This window comes from Rhopalosiphum padi, chromosome 2 (assembly GCF_020882245.1).
Source record: "Rhopalosiphum padi isolate XX-2018 chromosome 2, ASM2088224v1, whole genome shotgun sequence".
Lineage (NCBI taxonomy): Eukaryota > Metazoa > Arthropoda > Insecta > Hemiptera > Aphididae > Rhopalosiphum > Rhopalosiphum padi.
Genome location: NC_083598.1, coordinates 72932420 through 72949674, shown reverse-complemented (window position 1 = coordinate 72949674; position 17255 = coordinate 72932420). Strand labels below are relative to the sequence as shown.

Here is a 17255-nt window from a genome sequence, read left to right as displayed (position 1 = left end):
ATTTATAAGACTAAATATTATTTTGAATTAATTATTTTTGAAATATATATTATAATTATTGCATCTTATAAACAACATTTCTAAATTTATTATTTATATATTTATTTATGGTTTTTTAATATTGTCAACAAAAATTATTTCATTATTTCATTTTTTTTTCTTTTACTGATTTAATGATATGATGGGTTATTCTTTTATAGTTTATACTTATATTTGTAGAATTTTAAATGCTGGCTTGTGTTCGTTTACATGTAATTCTCAAACTTGAATTTATATTCTCAGGTATTCAAGTTGAGCACTGTAATAGGCATAAATCTGTTTTTACCGGCAGCAGTCAGGCAACACCCTTATGTCATTTCTACCAAGTCAACTGACTTGTATGCTTCCCATGTAAGAATGCCAGGGTCTAGCACACGGGTTTGTGGCTTCGGTTCTTAACTTAAAAAGAATATAATATATAAATAATGTTATTTACTAATTAAGATTATTATAGGCAACAATTCAAAATGGACAGAATAATTTATATAAAGTATAATTAATTTATATTTTAATAACAAGTATATATACTTGTTACTACCATAGGTACAAATCTTGGGCATGCTAAAGCACCTTCAAAATCAAAATTAGCGCCCTCAATAAATACCATAATTCATAATGTATTATAATTATACTATTTTTAATACTTAAAATGCTATAAATATTTTTTTCTTTATTATATTTACTAACTTACTATACTCTCTAGTCTCTCTTAACTATATAAGTAGATATTTATCTATATTAACTATTAATAGCCATTCATCTTTTTGAATATGTCTGATTATTTTCTCCTATAGTCCTATCACTCCTATCTATCTCAAATAACTAATGTTGTATAAACACATAGCAGACACAGACATACAGATGGTCGACTCGATGAGGTTAATAAACAGGTGTTGTCTGACCGCTGCCGAGGTCTAATCTCAATCTGAATAGAGTATATTAGCATATTGCTGACTAGAAAAGTAATAAATGAATATAAAATAAAATTCAAAATATTATACAATGATAAAGATTTTATTAATAAAAAATCTACACAGAGCACTAAATAGATCTTATAATAATCAAATTTATAAGCTAATGTTATATAAAATTAATATTCTACTACCATCTCGTCATCTTTATGAAGGATTTCTAGTGATGGAAATGAAACAACAAATCTTTGGGATACAACCATCATTATGGTATATTGATTGAAATCATCTTCAAATAAAACTTCATATCCGTCATAACTTGTTTTAGGCGAAGCTTTTACTAGAGCTTTGAAGAAACAAGTAGTTTGTGGATACATTGCTAAAACTATAACACAATAATTATAGTATTTAAACATGATACAAATATATAAAATTAAAATATGTAATATTATGTAAGGAATTGAGATAGTTATTTGAAAAATTCCATTTGTAAATAAATAATTTGAATATATTCATCAATTAAGGTACTCTTATCTAAAAATTTAAAAAATAAAATACTGTTTGCTAAAACAGTAAAAGTATACTAACCAAATTGATTGCAGGGAAAGAATGCATCTGGACAAGTGACTGGATCAGCTCTCATTAGTGGTAATGGCTTTACATAAATTTTTTCTAATGTAAAATTACGGTTAGTTTCTTTCACATCAATATCTTCCACTTCGTATTTTCCATTTTTAAATGCAACTGCTTCTGCTACAATCCATCGCTCTTCTCCAGATTGTTTAACAAGCGCTGCCACCAAATCCCCGCTCTATAACTCATGTAAGTTATGCAACAATTTTAATAAAAATATATTTTACATACTTTTGCAACATATGAAGGAAGTGGCTCAATAGCACCACACAATGGTGGTGGTTGTTCATCATGTTTTGGAAACCATACTGGTATCCTCATTGCTGTTACTTGTAACAATTTAAGAAATGTTGAACTTCTTTGGGACTGCAGAAGTGACTAAATGCACATATGATTTTTTAATAATATCTTAATTTTTATATTATCTTATACCTACTTTAATTTTTTGATGTCTTATGTTTCGTACTTCATATATTAATTCTAACATTTTTCTAATTACTTCTTCTTCTCTAATAGTTTCTAGATCAGCTGTTTCATAAAAGCTGATTAAAGATTTCTATACATATAACAAAACAGACAATTTTTCAATAAAACATTTTTAATAATTATTTTATGACTTACTTGTGATTCTGGATCAATCATGCCTTTTTTAATTACTAGTTCTTGTGTAGTATTAATTATATCAATAACAGAAACATTATTTGCAATAATTGGTGGTACATTAAATAGAGACTTGAATAATTTAGCTAAGAGGGTCTAAAAATAAATAAAAGTTTAACCGTTAATAAATTTTGTATTTACACTAATTAAGTTTAAAAATCTATTTAAGGTAAATACAGAACTTATATAATGATATAGTGTTATTTGTTGTATTGATTTTTATTCTTATTATTCAGGTTTTAAACAAATATCATCATACCGAAGTATAATTAGGTATATTATAATATACATGATATATTTCTATAAAAACATTACCTGTTCGTCTGAATTTTCTTTACCAGCAACAGTTGTATCAATTATTGATTTCGTCATTGCCATAATTTGTTTCTGAAATTATTTTGATAAGACTATTTTTAACTACTGTAATAAAGTGATAAAATATTTAAAAAAATTTAAAGGCATAGGAAATCTACTTATTGATATTTTTAGATGGTTTTCTTTATAAAAGTAAAAGAAAAAAGAAGCAATTATAAACATAATCTACAATATTTTTAAAATATTAATTAATTAGCTTGGCCAGTAAATAATTTGAAAAACAAAAAAAAAATTGTGTGTAATACATTACACAATTTAATATTATGAAATAATGGGTACCTTATGTTGAATTAAAAGTCATATCGTATTTTAAGAAAATATTAATGTCAAAAATATTTACTTTTTCTTTCTGTCTTCTGATATTATTGGTTTTCCTTTGATTAACTATGTTCATCTAATAAGTTACAGTCCTACAGGTTATTAATCAACTTATTAAATAATTTTCTAAACTTAAAATGTTATAGAATTTTTTTGTTAAATTAAATTTAAACTATTGAAAACGTTATAAAATAATTGATAGTACTGTTATGGTATGTTACCTACATACATTGACTTTGTCACGTTGGTATAGTGTCGTATAGGTAGTTTAGTTTAATTTAACTATACAATTTGTATACTTACATAGTTATATAGCCATAAATGTTTAGTAAACTATAAAGAAATTGGATTTGATAATATAAATTATTAAAATGTAAACAGTACTTACCACACAATTATAAAATAATAGTTTATTTCACCGTTTTGAAATTGTAATAGAAAACTAATTGTGTAACTCAATGGTACACACAAACACAATTTATTTTAAAATCGTCATTTATTGGTTGGTGTAATACAAATATTAATAACATATATTTTATTAAAAATTCAAAACTTGTTAGTATTGACTATTGAGTATTGATATTTGACATATTATTTTGTTTTTTTGTTATGCCGTATTTTGTAATCTAGTCTGTATTCGTTATATTCTGTGATTCGTCGTCTGACTTGCCTGTTGGTTTTAATCTGATAAGTGATAACTGATAATAATTATCATGGTCCATAGCGATAGCACAATGTAGAGATAAAGCGATAGTATATCCATTGATTATAGTCTATTCTATAATCAATGGTATATCTATATTCTATAGTCCGTGGTGTAGACGCCGTAGTGGCGTAGTCAATCCATAGACTATAGAGCAGGGTCTTAGAATTTCAATGATCATTGATCGCCATTGCCGCATCAGGGTCAGATAATTCTTGGAAAATTCCATGACTAAGAAAGCAGAATCCTGCAATCCCTTGAATCGTAAGTCGTAACCAGTGACCGATCAGATAGTAGGTGGAACTTTTTTTTTAAAATAAAAAATAAAACATTCATCGTATAAAATATAAGCAAAATATTATATTTACAAAAATGCCAAAAATAAATTAGCAATCCTGATCAATGTAAATATATAATATTGCAATCAATACAATTTGAATCAGAAAAAGAAAGCGATCTTCTTTTAACTTTGATGACATAATAAATTAATTTGTTTTAAAAAGTAAGAAAAATTGTATTATGAAATAATTAATTTTTATTATAAGTATAAAAGTGTATTGTTTTAGATTCTAAGCGGAGTGATGGAGTGATGAAGTAATTGATTTTTACAAAAATGTGTGTTTTTATTATATGTGTTCCTATATACACGTCACACGAATACACGATAAGTAGTCGAAAAAATATATCAAATTTAAACACTGAAAGTGGTTTCGGATAGAAAAATAACTCAAGTTTATACCTACTTTAAAAAAGTATGAATGAACAGTGTTTTTCAAAAGAATCGGAAAAAGCAAAAATTTAGGGAAAAACGGAAATTTTTTCGCATACATTACTATTAAAAAAATTATATTATTACCATGATTACCTTAAAACTTTTACGTATGTCGTATATTATTAATTATACGGAAAGAAATTTAAAAAATATGTAGATTAATTTTAAGATATTGTACCTAAGACCTAACTATTTATACCATGAACCTTAATTAACCTTATCCAGACTGTTTTAGTAAGATGGTATAGACTCAAAAGTTATTAACAATAATATAACAATTAATAATATGGTATAAATAAATTTATATTTTATCTTAGCTACATCAAAAAAGCATATTGTGAAATATAGGTACTTGATGAGTGATATAGGCTGACAAACCGTCTTTTCTTAGAATAATTTTTCATAAACAATTATGTATTATAATATATTTAAGAATTACAAAATTCAAATTTTTAGTAACTGCTATATTGAAGAAAAAATAAGAATGAGCGTGCTTGGTGAATCATTCTATAAGACTATATATAATATGTAACTCATATAAAATATAACCACCTATGATAGTATGATGTGCGGTAATATATAAAAATAAAAATAAAATAAATATGACGTATAGATCCATGATATAAATATTCAATTCAAATCATGAACCAAAAAATTCAATGATGATCCAAATAATATATATAATATTTATTTATATAATCGTGGTTTTCTGGCAACATGGAAATATATTAGAACCATAATAGACCTAGTTGTTAACTTGAAATTTATTTTATTTTATTTTGGAGAGGGAAAGGTTGGTTTATACACAGAATAGATTAAATAGATTTAATCTATTCTGTGGTTTATATTCAAAATAGGTATAAACAATTTTTTGATATGAGTATTATATAGGTTTAATGATTCTTGGAGTTGGAAGTTCTACCTATAACGTTGTAAAATTTGTAAAAATATGTCAACTTAGTAGATACTAGATACTAGATAGGTACTTATTATCTGTATTATACTGATGACTGATGTATAACTTTAAATAATGTAGGTATCTATAGGTACGCAAAAGGGGGCATTAATTATTATTGTATTAGCTAATTAAAAAATTAATATTCTTATAAACTTTCAAACTGAGTTATTTAGTTAATTATATAATAAACTTAATAACTTCATTAGATTAATTGCTTATTGTAATTTCAGTTAACTTAAAAAATAATTTATAGGTAAAGATATTTGGAAAAAATGTCCACAAAAATTAAGTATACCTTAAAAAAAATCCCGCTGAATACAGAAATATAAGACCACTTGAGTACCATAATAGAATCGTACAAAAAAAAAACATTTTACAAATTAAATATTTGGTTGATAATTTTATTACCCAATATTAGCTTTATAAACTATTGTTAACAACTTTGACATTTTGTCTGGTTTGAGTAAAGTAAGTACAATTTAAAATGTATATTGTTGTGAATTTACCAAAGACTTATAAAACAACTATACACTCCGTTCACCGAGAGAATATGACAGTTTCACGAATTTATACGATTATACGAATACGTGTTGCTCTCTTACTTCTTAGCATCTCCATTATATTTTCCATCCTTATTTTTCGATCTGTTATTATAAATATCTTGTTTGTGGGAGGAAGGATTATTTTATTGTAAATTTTATCCATTACTCCTTTAAAAAATGTTTGTATGCATTGTAAATTCGTAAGCATCTCTCAATACAACCGTTGTGATAATTAGTGATATTAGCCACTGAAACATACAATATAACTATTAAAGTATGTATAAATGTATGCACACATGACACATGGAAACAAATAATAACCTACATAATATTTAAATAATAACTTACAATTATTGATATAGTAATACATTTTAGTTACGAAGTTACTGACGTCTGTCGTCGCTTCGCGATAAAATAATACTCAACTGCACTGTGGATTTTTTTGATGCTATAAACAATAATATAATATTATATATTTAAATATTTATGCAATAGTATTTATTAGGAAATAATACTATCTCAATTACGTATACAGCTAGTATATAGTCGCATAGAAAATTTGAATTTTTTCTTTTATTATTTCCATAAAAAATACTATTAGCAATGTTACATAAATACCTACTTTTTTTTTTTTCCGTTTTAATCGACGACGTCGCGGGATTTGCTTTCGCATTGCTTCCACATAAATACCTACTTAAATGTGAGGATCAGTACTTGGGGGACACCCAAATCCCGGGCTCCGTAAATACGCCATTGGAAATGGATGTTGACTAAAGACTAAAGATTTGATTAAACTATAGGTAACACTGGTAACAGTCGATAATTGTCCACTTTTCAACAATATTTTTACGATCAACTAGGTAATTATTACATACAATGCATCGGAATAATAGTATTAGGTATAATTTAAAATTTAAAAATAAATGTGTTGTAATACAATATCTATAAGTTATAACCTATTACCTACTATAAATTAGATCATAAAAAATTGCCAAAAATTGATTGCTCCTTGATAGCATTGTCCAGCGATACGGCACTGCACTTACCTACCACAAATACGCCTATGCCTATAAAGATGTATAATTATAAGTTAGAAGTTACTAAATACTAATTACGGTATAAAATATATTAAATATAAGGATACAAGGACTAATATACTGACTAATATAATTTATAAAATTAGTATATAATATAATAAATTTATCTCACTACTTCTCAAGATACCATAAGAACAATAAAACATATATCAATACAAGCTTGGCAAAATACATGGGCAATACAAAAAACTAAACTTAATGAAATTAAACCAACTATTCTCCACTGGCCTAACAATCATGGCGACAGGAAAAAGGAGACCATCATCAACAGGCTAAGAATAGGTCACACCAGAATAACCCATGGCTATCTAATGTCCCGAGATGAGCCTCCCTCGTGTACGACATGTGGGGTCGCACTAACAATAAAACACATTCTCACGGAATGTTTTGCATACCTTGACGCAAGGAACCACAATCATTTATCCAGCGATTTATACGATATACTTGGACCAGTCTTGCCATCGCCTGACATATTCATGTTCCTCCAGGAGACAGGATTGGACAAACTTATTTAACCATCTGAATACACAACCTTATAATTATTATGCTCATATAACATAGTCTACACATTTGTTGTTATCAAACCTTTATGTTTATATGTTTATTGAAAATCTATTTGTAAAAAAAAAAAATGTATATTATCCCAATGGCCAAGTTGCCGAGGGTTATTTCTTTAATAAAAAAAAAAAAAATAAATAAATTTATAAAGTATAAAAATATAATTTATTTTAAACCGTAATCTCAACCACTTGTACGTCAGACTAAAGTAAACCGCTAGAAAGCGCTGTAATATTAATCAAAATGTGTAAATTATTACAATACTAGTCACTGTATCAACTATCAATCAAAAATATTGTGCAAATACAAATAAGGTAAACCAGTGGCGTACGCAGGATTTTTTTAAGGGTGGTGTCATGAATCATAATTATATGCACGAATTGACCTTTTTTTTTTTTTTAGTCATCGTTTCATAATTTGAACAGATATTTATTTTTAAGGGGGGTGTTATATCTCCCTGACACCCCTCTGCATACGCCACTAAGGTAAACCCTAAGCAAATTAATTAGATTTTTAGAATTCCCGTTTATGGTTTATTGCTCTAATAGGTATATTATAATTTATAATATTGCCAAACGGTGGCCTATTCGTCATGCCCGGATTAATGGTCGATTGTGCCCTAGGCGGGGTGGTATTTAAAAATTTGGCGCCCCCTGGCATATCATTTATGCCACCCCCCACAACTAACAATATTACACTTATTATTTCATCCATAATCAGGGTTCTTTAATATTAAAATCTAACTTATCAATTCATAAATAAAAATCGATTAATAGTTAAATAAAATTATTCTTTTTTTAATTAACAAATTATAACATAATAAAACATACAAATTTCTTTTTTTAATGTATTTTTTCCCAATAATTAAAAAAAATGCGATTATTTTTTTTTCCATTACATTATGAAAATTAATTTTGCTAAAATATGATCTTTATGAAGGTAAGTATTACACTTTAGAATTGTTATTCTTCATTTAAATATTTAATTTGAAATTTCGTCCAAACTTAAAATCTCTAAAAAAATTCTAAAGATATATTTTTTTAGATATTTTAATCACATTGTTATAACCTAATTTTATTAGTACTTATGAGAAATCTTGTGTTATACGTTTTAAAGTGTTTTATAGTTATAGACCTATCTCAAAAAGAGTCAAAATATTTTAAATTATACCATGTATAGGAAATTGTGTCAAGTACCTATTTTCGGTAGTTCGGTCATTAGTTTTGGAGTTAAACCAAAAAAAAAAAAAAAATCGATTTTGTCAATTACTGCAGTCTTACATAAAAATTTCTTGTTTATCCCAAATTTTGTTTTATTTTTTCTTGTTAAGTACTGGGAAGTATAAAACTACCCTCAAAGTTGAAAGACAAAGTTAAATCATTACATGTATATTCATCGCTCAAATCAGACTCTAAAATGTTTATAAAATATTTTAATTTTTTTTAAATAAATTGTTTTTTTTTTTCAATTTAAGATTAATAATTATAATATAGAGTTAGATAATATTGCAAAAAATACAATTTTTAAATTTGTTTGAATTTTACATGAATGAAAGCAACTTATTGATTCAAAAATACAGAAAATTGTAACATTTTATATTGTTTAATGTATGGTTATTGGTTGATTTTTACTTTTTGTATAGATTGCTAATGCAAATTTAATATTATAATTTATAATAAACACATTTACACATCACTCATTAATATTTTATTTGTTTTTATTTATTATTCTTGTCTTAGTATATAATATATATATAGGTATATTTCAGACAATTTTGGTTATGAATCATGGATATAGATTAATCAAGAAATCTCATGGAACAAAATCTAGCTATCGATATAGTACACAATATATACCTACCTATACCATAGATTAAATATACTATAGTATATTTAATCTATGCCTATACCTATTATTTATTTCTTATGAGCAAAAAACAAAATAAATCCATTGGAGTCAAGTCTGCAAGCGACTGGGATGGTCAATTTATTGATTTCTTCTGTTAATTAATTATTTTTAAGGAAATAAATGTTTAAACTAATCTTATTTACAGGCACATAATCTTACAGCATGTGAAGCGGGTATGCAGGTAAATCTAATATATAGTAATTATATACATAATTATTGTAAATTTATTACATAATTAATGGTCTTGAAATATAAACTTCAATTAAAACTTTTATTTTGGTATTGCATATTATTACCTAAGATTTAAATGTAGTAAACGTGCTTTTTATTGGATTTGTAATAGCGTTGAGCTTTTTATATTATATACAGTGGCGTCTGGCGTAAATTGGAAATTTGGGGCTGGGAGCTAAATTTTCATCACTTCCTTTCATCAGGGCATTATAAACGGGATTTAAGTGTCAAAGGGTGCATTCATCTTACTAAAATTATTTTATACATTTTTTAAATTATTGCATGTCTTAATAATTAAAATTGTACAAATGTACAATAATTTTAAATTATTAAATAAAATTAATAGTTTAATAATTTCTTATAAATTATCAAAAGAAAAATATTGAATCACTTCGGGCTCCCTAAGCGACCGTAACCATTTTCTTCCAAAAATAAGATACCATTTTCCTCCACTGTCCATTTTGCTCCGAAAAATCAAAATAAAAAAAAATCTCGATCATTTTCTTTCAATAGGCAATTATAAATTAGGAATAAAAATAACATATTTTATGTTTCACACAAATAAAATAAACATCAAAAATATATTTTTAAATCATATTATATTATATTTTCCTCCATTTTGCTAATTAAATAATATACGTATGTATATATAAGTGTGGTAAATTTTTTATTCCAATGTGGTTACAACCACTCGTCTGATTTATTGTGTAATGGTGTTTATGAGGTATACTTTTATACTTCCAAAATTGTATAAATCATTACGAAGTGTGTAGCTATTCATACGGGTTTCAAATATTCGTGTATCGTATGCTACATTGCACTGCGAGGAGGTGCACCCATGGGGTGCAAGATGATGCATTTGAATCCTCTTTGACCAAAAAAAAAAAAATTGAGTAATAAATAAGAAAATAATTTATGTTACTTATGGGGCCTTGCTAAATTATCATATATTTAGTTATAAAAATGTATAGTTTTGACAAAATTAAAGTTAATTTACATTGTCTGATTTTAATTCTGAAAAAAAAGATGAATCTAACAGAAAAACGGTTGTATAGAATAATCGTAGTAATCGGTATTGACGGTATCTATATTGAACCATTTGAATCCCACTCTAGTGGCGTGCACAGCTTTTGCATATGGTGTGGGATGGTTGACGGGGGGGGGGGATGAATGCATTTTCTTTTGTTTTATTAATAAACGCAAATTTATATAATGTACTTATTACGGAGAGGCTCATATAGAGAGGTGATTTGATGGTATAATTGGTATATATACAATTTATGTTATATTGTTCTTATTAAAATGGTTATTGTAAATTTGTTTATAAACCCCCTGATTTATTTTGAACGAACTTGATTGTGGTAAATATATTAATATATTTTAGCCTTTAGGAGTAGATTATTATTATAGGTATAAAAGTTAAAAGAATAATTAAAATGTTATATTTATAATTAAAACAAATAGTTTATTTGTTAAAATTACTCTGCAAGACAAAGTATAGGGGTTATTATTTTTGTACAAAAATTATCGGTTAATATGTTATGATACTAAGTATAAAGACAAAATGTGTATAACAATAAGTGTATTCTGTCCAATGTTATTGACTGTAATCTGTAGTTATGTACGTCTCCAGGGGAATAGAAAATAGTGAATACTATAGAAAGACCCCTCTAAAAATAACTAATTTTAATCAGAATATGTATTCAATATTTTGTGTTTTTAAATTAGTGATTAAATGTTAGGATATATTATGTTTACATTTGTAAATTAAATACATTAATAATTATACTAATATAGCTACTGTACTACTGTAGCAACAATAACATCTGTGTATCTCACAATTAATGTTGTCTATTCAAAATGTATTTGGCCGATTGTAAAAAAAAATAGGTTGCTGTATTATTCTGTATGTTCCCCGCATGCTCACGAAAGCTACATTGCACTTAATTAAATTATTGAACTATTAAAGCTATTATATTCTTATTCTATTAATTATTCTTAACATGTATTATTCGTCCCTTGGCAGAAATAAGTCAAAGAGGGTGATATTAGTATAATTACTCTTCTCAAAAGTCATCAAAACGACTGAAAAATAATTTGAATTTGTTCTTTAGCGAATATTAACAATAGAAAAGTAATTAGAAATCGTTCTTATTGTAAAATTGGTTAATATATTTAGCATGAACCGGCGAACCGCTGACAGTCATATAAAGCTAAATGCTTAAAAAATTGTTTATTAGGGCTTCTAAACATATAATACTTATAAATCTTTAATATAATATTATTAGTTGAAATATTTGTTCGTAGCATATTATGAATTTATGACTTATGGTTACCACAAAATAAGGACCTCCACATAGTGATTTTATTTTACACCCAATTATCCAAATATAAAACACAATTCTATTAAAAATTACAATACAGATTAAAATACAACTTCAAAAAAAAATGTTTAATTATTGATATTTTCATAATTTAATAAACACTACTTTTTTTTTATAGTGAAATAAATGTATAAAAGTGAGAATACAAATAAGAATTTATAATCGATAGTTTTATGTAGTCTATTAAGATTTGAAAAATACATACTTAGATCATTAGATTTTTCTCAAGTGGTTGAACAATTTACAGTAACGAAATCTCGAAGAGTATTAATATAATCTAAAAAACAATTTAATAAATTTAATAAAATTAACTATTTTTATTGTATTTTATTATTATATTTTTCTCATTCTTAAATCCGACCCTGTCTACTAATTAAAATAGAACTATAACAAACACAGCTATACTGTACTACAAAATCATAATTTAACTAATTTAAGTATTGAATCAGCTGATGAATTTGCAATTGCAGGACCCTATTTATACGAGGGCAGATATGTTGAAATGATATGCATTTAGATAGATTTACCATTTGCCTCCATGGACTTGGCCCTTTCATTTTTTACATCCTATTTTTAGAACCATGTATAGGAATTATTATATTCTAGTATTCATTTTAAATAAAAATATGATTACATAGTATTGTGGAATCTTTCTATAAAAATTGTAAGCATGCCACTCGTTACTATAAGTTTTAATACAGTATACGTAGGTAATGAAAAAAAGCATCTAACCCATCATCCTTCCTTTTTAACCACGGAACTATAAACCATATCTAACGTGAGTGTAAATGCCACTAACTTGTAATAATACTTTCACTTTAATTTGAATAATTGAATTTTGTTTATTGTTTTTTGTATCTTTTAAAAATTTCAACCCAACCAATACAAATAAATTATTCATCTATTAATCTATAATTTTATTTATACAACAAAGAATATTATGGTTTTTATATACCAAGTATTAACTAATAAATATATAATATACTTATTCTTTTATATGCATTAATGCATTATACAGAAATAAACATTAGTTATACTTATACCAAATAGTAATACAGTTAAAATCTATTCTTTTAATACAACTATATAGTAATGCTGTGTATTGCAATATACGAGTAATACGTATACGCTTAAGCAATAGATATTCAATAAGAATAAAAACAAAACTATTTCAACTAACAATTAATTTATAAATTCACTGGTATGCTTAAAAATTGTAAACGAAAATAAAATAAAGACACTATATAATATAATGATTAATGACCTGCAAATTGCAATGATATATCAAGTCTTTAGGTGGTTGTTATATATAAATAATTATCACAAGGCTATTCATTCTAATGAGTTATAAGTTATAATACATTATTGATTATTATTAGTTATTACTTTATTATATTATAATATTAAGGTACTAAATTATATAGTAATTGTGTTAGTGTTTTACCAAATTCCAATGGCTTATATTATAAAGTAGTATAGAAAAGTTTATAGTAATTTTAAACTACCATTAGGTTTATACAAAACGTGCTAATGTGCTAATGTTCACTTATAATAAAACCTGTAAATCGGACTTTGATGTAGATTTTAGCATATTAATCAGAAAAATATGATCTAGCTAGGTATATGTTTATAAATATTTTTTTAAATAATTATAGGAATTAGATAATTTAATATTCAAATTGATAAAATAAAAAAAATAAAACTATTAAAATTACAATAAAAAAACGAATGATTATTATTATTTATTATTATATACTATATTTGTATATAATATATTGTATTGATTTTACAATGATGTATTTTATTTTGAGTATGTATACACGATTAGTAGTCGAAAAATGTACAATTTACAACTTTAAGGATGGTTAGTTTTTGATACCAAATTGGAATTTGTTTTTACGTTAGGGAGGTCAAAAATATTCCTAGTATTTTTCAAAATTATCGAAAAAACGATTTTTTACACAAATCTAATTAACGATAACGTATAAGTTATTTTGTTATAATTAAAAACATAATTCATTGAAATTTAGAATGTTTATACATATGTTATGAATTTTACTATACTCAATGACATTTTCAAAATATGTTGATTAATTTTAAGCTATTACCATTAATTATAATAGTATTTATAATCAATGCTATTATTAGCTAATCCCCGTGCACTTCGTTGCCCGTATAAAATACATCCGTGTTAAATTTGATGGCTTAATACTGTCATTTAGCGTGAGAATAAATAATATTTTTGGTTTTCTGAATTGATGTATAGATGATACTTCCGACATATCAACTTTACATAAACTGTTCCGCTCAGTGTTGCATATTTTTAACCATTTAACATCAGCATTTTAGCATTTTTTTTTTAAATGATTTTTCTTTTTCTTTGTTGAATGACACAAATATGATTTCCTTTTAATTCTGGACCAAAAACCAACAACACAACTTTCAATAGTGTAAACTAAAAAACAAAAAAAAAGTTTTGTACTGTTATACTATATATTTCTAATAATAACTAATAATTGATAACACCATTGATTATAATTTATAAATACTGTAGTAACTGTACTGTAAATACTGTGTGTATTTAACTACTGTTTAATAGAAAAAAAACATAATTTTATGAAACACAATTAGTAATTTAGTAATTTAGGCTGATAGACTGTTTTCGCACAGAATCGTTTTCGGAAACAAATATACAAAGATAAATTATTGAATTCAAATTTAAAACATTCAAACATACATTATAGAAACCCGTCGAGCCATCAATATTGAATGTATAAAAGGGCACGCCCAGGTGGTACTCACTTTTCCATCTTTTTAAAATTATAACACCTATTTAAATCAATTTTTATTAAGGACGCAATCATAGCTTTAAAGATTAACAGGTACTTTAATTATTTCTTTATGTATAAAAAAATAGTTGTACATTCGTTAGTATCCAGTAAATAGTAATCTCTAAAACTATATTGAACCAATAGTGAATAGGCACCAAACTTTTCACACATATTCCATGAGTTTCGTTAAGTGTTTATAGCTTAGCCTCTTAATATTTACTCAACCAATTTAAACGAATATTTCAGAAGTTTTTTTTAAAGATATCGGAAATAATATGCAGAAAGTAATTTGAACCACTTTTTAAAAATAAAGTATTGTATATACTGCAGCAGTGGCAAATTATTTGAACACTATATAGTGTTACAAATTAACATTTTTTGTTTCGAGTATGCGATGAAAAATATTATACATTATATTATTTCCAATATTGTAAAAAAAAAAAATTATTGTAATTTTATTGTATGATTAATGTATTAATATAAAAAAAGGTTAGTTTAGGTACATAATAGAATAACATTACTTAGTTAATTATTTATTTTCTTAATTTAATTTAATCTTTTTTGTTTAATAATTGATGCCAATTCGTAGATATTTGGTTTAAAAAAATATTTTAGTTTTACGTGTGCCCTCAAAATTTTTTCGCGTACCATCTTTGATACGCGTGCCATGGATTTGCCATCCCTGATATATAGCATACAAATTATACAATCCACCACAAGCTAACGAACCATCTCAATTGAATTTGTTTACAAAGCGTGATACACGACGTCGAATTTTCCGTGAACTGAGATACACCTATATAGCGCCGTTTTTTATATTTGTTTATTTTTTCCTGGTCAAAGTCGGGTTATACAGTTAGTATAGTTATATATAATACAATATATATATTATAATTCTATACCGGATCTCTTGCGGTGCTCTTATTCTGATGTAATCCCTTTATACACCAGTTTCCCAACCATAGTGGTTCGCGAAGTTGTCATAGATTATTTCTTTCATTTCTATTATCTTATTTTTAATTGTTTATTAAAAAAAAATGGTGAAATAATTATATTGAGGATATATTGCATAATATATAATAATAAAATGTAACGTAAAGTAATAAAAATAAATTTTTTTTTTTTAAAATTGGTATTGTGTATTTTAGTTAATAAGTAACAAAAAACTTGCTACTTTTTTTTAAATTGAGGTAATCTGCGACCTATACAATATTATCAAAATGGTCCATGATGCCATTGTGGTAAAAAGGTAAAATGGTTAGAAAACATTGCGATATATCTTTAATCTTATGTTCAACTATACAAATCGTGCATGATGGAATGGGAAAACCTTCCATAATTTATACCTATAAATACAGTAAAATATCCTGCAAAAAAATTCCTCCGTAGCCGTGGTTTCTTTAAAGATTAATCGTAGAGTATAATTATCAAATACTCTAAGTTACGCACTTTCAATAACTTGCTATACCATATACCACTCCTACACATATGAACACAATAAAATAACAATCTATACTGTACCCTTACTAACTATCCTAACAAAGAGGGGGTCACTTGTGACTTTTAAAATGTATTCATTATATTTGCTCTTCTCTATCACACCTTTTTAGAATACATCTAAAAAACTTTTTCTTTTCTCTTAAACTCAACTTTTTCGATTTCAATGTTTCTCATCTAATAATGCCATCATAATAATAGTCATCCTCAATTATATTCTCCATATTGGCTTAAACATTTAATTCAACTTAGGTAATGGGTCCAAACAACTTTTTGGAACTTATGCATTATTATTAACAAACTGTATCCGTGTACAATCATAGAAAAATGAATTGTTAGTTTTCATATAAAATAAGTCACATTTTTCATTTGAAAATCATGTCAACTCCAGGGGAAATAATAGGGGGCCTGGAAGATTTAGTTTGCCCAGGTCCCACAGGTAATAATAAAAAAAAATATAATAATTCAAATTAGTTATTTTTCATTGGATTATAATTTTATATACCTAATAAAGTAAATATTAATCATATTATAATATAATATTATGAATATTATTATAATAAATATGACGTTAGCACGTCATATTATAAATACGAATGTGATAACGGTTTTAATTAAAAATGTGTAATATTAAGAATTATACTCATAAATAATGTTATTATTAATTTTGAAACGCAGTCCAAATATATTATGTATTTATGTGATTTACAAAAACCTACCTATTTTTAACTCTAGAAGCTATTTAGATACCTATCTAACAACTATAGCCTTTGCACTAAATAATGTTATGTATAAAATACGAACCGTTTACCAGTGTCACTTTCGTTATTATCTACAC

The 17255-nt window shown here is 25.6% G+C and overlaps 1 protein-coding gene across 3 annotated transcripts; it reads right to left on the bottom strand.

Moving 5' to 3' along the window:
* Nucleotides 1-1032: 1032 nt before the first annotated feature.
* On the bottom strand, nt 1033-3592 carry LOC132919565 (SAGA-associated factor 29). Of its 3 annotated transcripts, XM_060981260.1 has the most exons (8): nt 3325-3592; nt 2959-3028; nt 2559-2630; nt 2205-2339; nt 2020-2139; nt 1815-1961; nt 1539-1761; nt 1033-1335 (listed from the first exon to the last, which is right to left on the bottom strand). In XM_060981260.1, exons 2-8 carry the CDS (start codon nt 3010-3012, stop codon nt 1130-1132), a joined length of 957 nt encoding a protein of 318 aa, XP_060837243.1. In that variant the 5' UTR covers nt 3013-3028; nt 3325-3592; the 3' UTR covers nt 1033-1129. The 3 variants fall into 3 exon arrangements, with proteins under 3 accessions (XP_060837243.1, XP_060837244.1, XP_060837245.1); XM_060981261.1 differs by lacking the exon at nt 2959-3028 and having other exon boundaries at nt 3325-3591; XM_060981262.1 differs by lacking the exons at nt 2959-3028; nt 3325-3592 and adding an exon at nt 3240-3260.
* Between the last annotated feature and the right edge of the window lie 13663 nt (nt 3593-17255).